General features: G+C 59.7%; 1 protein-coding gene across 1 annotated transcript; it reads left to right on the forward strand.

Annotated features, from left to right (window-relative positions):
* The first annotated feature begins 1210 nt into the window (after nucleotides 1-1210).
* On the forward strand, nucleotides 1211-5959 carry TSPAN1 (tetraspanin 1). Its single transcript, XM_058842515.1, has 8 exons — nucleotides 1211-1287; nucleotides 1417-1481; nucleotides 2465-2671; nucleotides 3062-3136; nucleotides 3834-3932; nucleotides 4298-4435; nucleotides 4915-4998; nucleotides 5248-5959. The coding sequence occupies exons 2-8, from the start codon at nucleotides 1425-1427 to the stop codon at nucleotides 5299-5301; spliced, it is 714 nt and encodes a 237-aa protein (XP_058698498.1). The 5' UTR covers nucleotides 1211-1287; nucleotides 1417-1424; the 3' UTR covers nucleotides 5302-5959.
* Nucleotides 5960-7294: the final 1335 nt, after the last annotated feature.

A 7294-nucleotide genomic window follows, 5' to 3' on the forward strand; every position in this document is an offset into this window, starting at 1 on the left:
AGCAGCTTCCTGGCAGCTGCTGCAGGAAAAGGGCTGAGGCTACAGGCAGTGAGGGGGCGAGGGCTACAGCCCCCAGCTGCAGCAGGGGTTGTGTTCATAGCCAGGGTGCCTGAGAGGCTTTCCCCAAATACCACTGCGATTTGGCTGGAGCCCAGTGGGGCTGACTTCATGCTGCCGAAATGTATCATTACAGCCAGGCAGGGAATGTGCTGTGGGGTTTTGGGGGAGCTGTGTGTGGGGTGGAGTGTGCCGAGCACACAGAGCCTGGTTTCCTGCAGGGTGAGGTCTCCCCTGCCTCCTGCATCACTCTGTGGTTTGATGACAAGTTGAAGGGACTCACTGTGGCTACAGGCGAGGGGACCAGCACAAGCTCCTGCCCCAAAAGCGCACTGGATGGGCAAGGACCATTGCCAGGGTCAGACCTGTGGAGGCAGCATCCCTCCTGTGCCGTGCGGCTCTCTTGCAGCCCTCCTCTGTGGGAAACCAGCCCTGTTTCAACGTGTCTTTCCAAAGAAAATCACTTTTGGCAGCCCTTAGGCAATGGCAGGTCTCCGCTGACTGCTCCAGTGCTGGCATCTGTCATGGCTGTCACTGTCCCCTCCCGCCGTCACCCTGTTGTGTCTCCGCCAGCAAAAATCCACCTCCCCGTGCAGCAGCTGGGGACGGCCCGTGCGGCTCCGGCTTTTCCTTCGCAAACCGGCTCGTGCAGCCGCTCCCCAGAGCCCTCCTTTGCCAGCCTCTCTTTTGGCCCAGGATATTGGAAATTCGGGTTTTGGAGGGGTCCCTGCCTGAGTGGCGGCGAGAAGGGGGACCGGCAGGTCACCCCCAGAAGCAGCCCGGGAAGATGGGGCGGCTCAGCCTCGGCTGGCAGAGGGAGGCTGTGAGTGCTGGGGGTGCCCGCAGCAGGAAAACCCCAAACACGGTGCCCGGAGTGCGGAGGAGGGCGGCGGGGTGGCACCCCCAGAGCTGCAGCCTCCGGCACAGGCTGGAACAGCCCCGGGGCCGGTACCGCGGCCCCCCCGATGTCCCCACGGCAGGACGGACCCCGCGGGGACACGGGCAGGGAGCCGGCAGCGCGGCCCACAGAGAAGGCCAGCAGCAGAGGGCAGCAGGGCTCTGGGCTCCCCGCCGCACCGAGGGGTGGCCCCGGCGGGGCCGGACGGGGCGGGGGGCTCCGGCGGCGGGGGCGGCCCCGGGGCCGCGCCCCATTAAAGGCGGCCCCGGCAGGGCGGTGGAGGCAGAGCGGGCTGGGGCAGGACGGGACGCTGGGCTCTGCTCTCCCGTCAGGTAAGTTGGGTTCTGTCCCTCCCCGCCCGTGGTGACCCCCGGGTCTCCCCTGGAGGGGCGCTGGGCTCCCGGGACGGCAGCAGCTGTACTGCCTGGGGGTTCCCCCGGTAACCTCTGTACTCTCCCCAGGTGCAAAGATGGGGTGCTTCACCTTTGTCAAGGTCATGATGATCCTTTTCAATCTGGCCATCTTCGTAAGTGCGCCCTGGAGGCCGGGATCTGCGGGAGGGGGTCTCGGGGAGCCCCCGGAGCCGGGTGTGCGGTGGGTCCGGCTGGGCTGTCCTGCCCCCCCGGGCTCCTTTCTGTGGGCGATGAGGTGGAGAATATGGGCAGGTGGGTGTAGGTGGGACTTGCAAAGCCCAGAGGGCTGTGCCGTGCTCTGGGGACAGCGGCTGTTGCATCAGCTGCCCTTGTCCCTCGCTGTGCTGAAGCTTGGGAAAGTGCTGAGTGCTGCGGACCAGGGGGTTTGCTGTGTCCCTGCCTGGGGGCTCTACCCCCTTGTGTGACTGTGGCTTTGGGGTTCCTGGATGTCGGGAATTCAGAGCACATGCAGGCTCTACACCCACCTAGCGCAAGGAGTGGAGCTCGCAAGAGCTGCCCTGGCCCTGCAGGATGCACCTGGAAGGGGTGTGTGGTAGGATATGGCCTTGGGAAGGACAGGGTGCAGAGCCTCCCGGCTCGGTCTGCTGAAACGCTCCCTCTGTAAAGCTCCTGCCAGGATTTGAATGTGGTGGGGAAGGTCGAGCAGGCAGAGGGGAGGGCTGGCACACACTGCAGGCAGCCCAGAGTTGGGCTTGCCCAGGAGTACATGACTATCTGGGGCTGCTCACCTTCTCCTCTGGGTGGGCAGGCAGCCGCCCTGTATGGGGGAACTTGTGGCAGAGTGATGGTGGCCAGTGTCCAGACTGGCCATGGCGAGGCAGGTGGCACTGCTGGCACTGAAACCCCTTGGGCTGGGGAGGGGGGCAGCTGTGACACTGCCCAGGGAATGTGCTGGTGGTGGGGTGTGTTTCAGGGTGCAGACCTGTCTGGCAATGCCTTGAGCTGCCTGCAATGCTGCAAAGTCTTGCTTGGTATGGTGAAAAACTGCTGAGGGGAGAAACACCTGTGCCAGGGCCTTCCCCAAATATCAAATCTCGTGCCCATCTGGAAGCTGACATTGCCTTTCTCCTCCCAGCTCGGTGGCGGGACCCTCCTGGGAGTTGGCATCTGGGTCAAAGTGGATGGAGAGTCATTCGTGAATATATTTGGGGCGCTCTCGTCCAGCATCCTGCAGGTTGTGAACGTGGGCTATCTCCTCATCGTCATTGGTGCCATCCTGCTGGTGATCGGCTTCCTCGGGTGCTACGGTGCCCAGAAGGAGAGCAAATGTCTCCTGATGATGGTATGGACCTGCCTGACCTTATCAAGGTTCATTTGAGCTGGGTCTGTGGCGGGGGAGACCTGACGGGCAGGCTTCTCTGTGGATGTTTCCATGTGGTGGCAGTCTGGATGGGCCTTGGAAAGGCAATGCTGGACTCAGTCTCTGCCCCAGGAAAGGGTGAGAGGAGGCAGGAGTGGGGGCTAAGCTGAGGTCTCTCTTGGAGTGTGTCCAGAGAGCTCAGTCCATGCAGGTGGAGGGCTGGAGGACCCCAGGGTTGTACTGCTCCTGCCCAGGAGCAGAGCTGAAGGCAGTGAGGGAGGAGGGCTGGAGCCCTGGGGAAGCAGATGAGTTCCAGGGGCCCCTGAGGATTCTGACTGTCGGTTTGACCTCCCTCCCCTTGCTGTGTCCTAGTTCTTCTCACTGGTGCTGATCATCTTCATTGCTGAAGTTGCTGCTGCCGTGGTGGCTCTGGTCTTCACAGGTCTTGTGAGTGCAATAGCTGAGGCTTGGGTTGGGCTGATCTGGGACCTGTCCTACCCCTTGGGAAAACAGGAGACATGGGCTGGCAGCGCTGCCCATGGGTGTGGAAGCTGTGTAGTGGCTGCAGGAGGAAGGGATGCTGGTCACTGCTGGCACCAGCTACGTGGGCAGGCTGGCGTAGCCTGAGGGTGGTGGGAACAGGGGTTCCTGTTCTATCATAACCCTCATTATTTTAGGACAAGTTTTGCCTACTTCTTTCTGTCAAGCCCCTCAGTCCCTAACCAGCTTAGGCTTGACACCTCCCCACCTCTGAGGGTAGGAGACACTGGGGGGGGAATCCCTATTGCCTCATGCTGAGCAAACTCACCCCCTTATTAGGCACGTGAGAAACCACCTGGGGACAGAGATGACTGGCTCATTAGGCACTGGAGAAGTCAACCACAGGGTGAACGTCATTCTTGGCTCCCTCACTTAGTGCCGCTTATCAGATGACTCACTGGGCATAAGTGACCTTGGTGCCATAAAGCACTGGTTAGTGGGGAAGGGGAAAACTCTAGGTGGGTCAAATGGACATGATGTGGCTTCTGGCCATGCTGGGTCTTTTGGGCTTCCTTTCCATAAGCTGAGCCCAGTATGGGGATGCTCAGCTCTGTGGTGCTCCCCAGGAGCTTCTCTGATGGTATTTTCCTTTCCTTTCTTCCAGGCAGAGACGTTGCTGACAGGTCTGGTGACCCCGCTCCTGAAGGAGAAGTATGGGGTGGATCAAACATTCACAGAGATCTGGAATGTCACCATGACAGAGGTGTGCTGGGCCCTGTGGACCTCACCTGTGGGTCGGGATCCTCCCAGCATGGGTTAGGTGCACGTCGGGGTGGGACAGTGAGATGGAAGTGGGCACACATCACAATCCTGGTGTCCTGAGCTGTCACCACCTCCTCAATTTCCCATGTTCCTGGGAACTACCTGCTTGGGACCTAGTGGGGTGAGAGATGTATGTGGTAATGTGTGGGGCAAAATCCTGGTGCCAGGGTGGCTACAGAGCAGCCCACTGAAGCAGGGTTGAGCTGGGTGACACCCTCCATGAGCCAGTGGGGTCTGGATGGTGTTGGAGTATGGAGGGAGACCTGTAGGATGCTCTTCCCATCCCTTCCTCTCTCTCCCTCTTAGGTTCACTGCTGTGGCCTGAATAACTACACAGACTTCAACAACTCCTACTACTATGAGACACACAACAGCTACCCCAGGCAGTGCTGTGACATGCGGGAGCCCTGCAATGGCACGCTGGCCGCAGAAATGGCTGTCGAGGTACAGACGCGCTGGTGGCTCTTGCCCGCTGCCAGAGCCTGACTTAGGGTGTGCCTGGACATGGGGAGGGAGATCTCTCCTGTAGCTTCAGCCCCAGCTCTGCACTTGGTGGTCCCACAGGCTTTCAGTTCTGGGGGAATGCTGTGGTGGCCTTGGCTTGTCCCTGGTAGAAACAAGTAAAGCTGTTAAGTTGCTCTGGTCCTAAAGGGACTAGAGTAGCCTGCCTGGTGCTGGGCATGGATCCAGGCACCATTCTGCCTTTTTGGGTGATTTCTCTGCTTCTTCCCTTCCTTTCCTTGCTCCCCACCCAATATTTGGTCTGAGAAGTTGCTGAGTTGCCCCTGAAGCCTCAGGTTTTCTCCATGGCTGTGTGCTCTGGGTTGGAGAAGCAGTACCTCCCTTTCTGGGGGATTCTGTGCCCTGGCAGCTGGGGTATCACCACCTCTTGCCATCCTCACCCACGTGGTTGCCTCCTGCAGGGCTGTTTCAAACAGATCTTGGAAGAAATCAGGACCAATGCAGCAGTGGCGGGTGGCGTGGCAGCCGGAATTGCTGCCTTGGAGGTGAGTGCCTGAGCACTGCTGCCTCATCCCTATGCTTGGACGTGGGGCTGGGACCAGCCTGGGGGGCCCTGGGGGCTGGTGCAGCTCCAAGGACCACCTGCAGCTCCAGGCTACTGAGCCTTCTTCCCTGGGCACACCCAGCCCTCCCCTCTGGGCACTGGGGATGGTGGGCTGTGACCCAAAGCTGTGTTGGGAAGGAGAGGGAGGGTGCACATTTAAGGGAGCTGATTTGCACCTTGGCACCCCCAGATTGCGGCCATGGCAGTTTCCATGTACCTGTACTGTCGGCTGGATGAGAAATGACCCCCGAGGCAGGAGGATGACCTGCCACCCCCCCATGCTGGGGTGCACCTGTGGCGTGCCATGCTCTCAGGGGGACCCCATCCCTCCCTGGGTCTGATGCTCTTCTGTGCACTGTGATTTGTAGCTGTGTTTTGATCTACTGAGCTGGGATCTGTAGAGTTTGTGTATATTTTTGTACTGATATGGCATATGGAGTCTGTACATAGAGATTTGGGGTGTTTTTTGATTGGGGAGGGGGGTGTTGGGAGAAGCTGCTTGGTCTGTTTGGCTGATGCCAGCAGGAGATAAAGCAGCACAGGGGCTGTTCAGGGCTGCTGATCTGGCAATGGCACAGTGATGTCTCGATAAACTCCTGCAGGCGGGTGCTGCACCGCTCTCACACTGTCCCTGCCGCGTCCCCCTGCATCAGTTTGAGCTGGTAACTACATCCTCACTGGGGATGTATCTACTCCTCACCCATTTTCTGCCAGCCCTGGCCTTGTTGCCATGTGGTCCCCTGAAAGAGGGGCTGGCTGGTCTCTGCCCCTTCCCTGGCATGAAGACAGCCCTGGTGGCCCCTGGCTCTGCAGGAACTGAGGCTGCCCTATATCCCCTGTCATTTTGTGCCTAAACCCCTCCCCATGCTGTAAAGAAATGCAAATAAATTTTTCATCTTGGATACAAATTATTTTCTTGAGTTGGTCTTAGTGCTGCCTTTAATAAATACCCTCTGCTGGGGGTGCGGCAGGGCTGGGGGCTGCCTCACCTCCCTCTCACCTTCCCTCCCAGGTCCTTGCAGGCAGCTCAGCCCTGCCCACAGCCTGCCTGCCCTCCTTGCCTGTGGCTCCTCACCTGTTCAGGTGCTTGGAAACAGAGCAGCCCCGTGTTTGCATAACAGACAGGGTACAGGGGGCCACCGCCCTTACAACCCCCTCCCTCTGCGACAGCCACTGCTTGCTCACAACACCCAGTCAGGGACTGAGCAACAGCTTGGCTTGAAAGGCAGGGCTGGCTGGGGGGCTCCTGTTCACCCTGCTTCACCCCTCAGCTGCAGGAACCTGGAATGGAGTGGTGAGGAAGGATGGATCCTGCCAGCCCCAGCTCTGAACATCTCCACCCCAGCATTGTCCCACACCACCTGTGTGTGATGCACCTGCCCTCCCTCTCCGTGTGGGGATGTGGGAGGCATGTGGGTTGGGGGGAGATTCCAGACACCTTCTTTCCCCCCTGCTACTCCCTCTCTGCTCTGTAAGGATACGCTTGCTCTGCCTCAGTTTCTCCATTCAAAAGCACAGCCAGGGTCGGTGTTCCCAAGGGCTCCTTCACCCTGTTTTGGCCATAGTGTGGGGCAGGGGGCGTGGCAGGATGCCAGTGTGCAAACATCCTCCCCAGGTGCCTGCTGTGGCACCCCCTTATCAGCTCCTGCCCGGGTACGTGGCGGCACTGCCGTGGTCTGGCATCTCCCTGGTGCCATCCAGTACCTGCCACACTGGCAGGAGCAGGCAGGGAACAGCGAGGCAGGCATGGGCACCCACTCCCCACACTGGGTTACTCAGCCCTGGGGACATGGGATTTGGCCCTGCCCCATGGCAAGGTGCGGGAGGAAGCTGCCAGAAAATAGCCTTGTCTTTCCTGGATGGGTGAGTCCCAGTTCTACCATAAACTGGTGTCACCCCATGGGTGGCGTCAGGGCTTTTACGCCTCTTTTCCCTCTCCAAGGATGCAGGAGCTGCCAGGAAACCCTTCCTGAAGGAGTTATAGAGTCCAGGAACCAGCTGGCACAGAGCTGGGCACACCTAGTGATGTCCTCTTCTGCCCCCTGTTTCTGGGATGCTTTGCAGAGGTGGCTCCTGGCACACACCCTCTCCCCATCGCCCCTGTGGGGTGGAGCAGGATCAGGGGCGATGCCCGGCCAGCTGCTGGCTTCCACCTTTGCAACTCCTCCTAGCCATGGGGTTTCCGTGGGGCAGAAGAGGCAGTTTCTGTGGCACTGAGTTTTGTAAATAACCCTGCA

The sequence above is a fragment of the Poecile atricapillus genome, chromosome 7 (genome assembly GCF_030490865.1).
Source record: "Poecile atricapillus isolate bPoeAtr1 chromosome 7, bPoeAtr1.hap1, whole genome shotgun sequence".
Lineage (NCBI taxonomy): Eukaryota > Metazoa > Chordata > Aves > Passeriformes > Paridae > Poecile > Poecile atricapillus.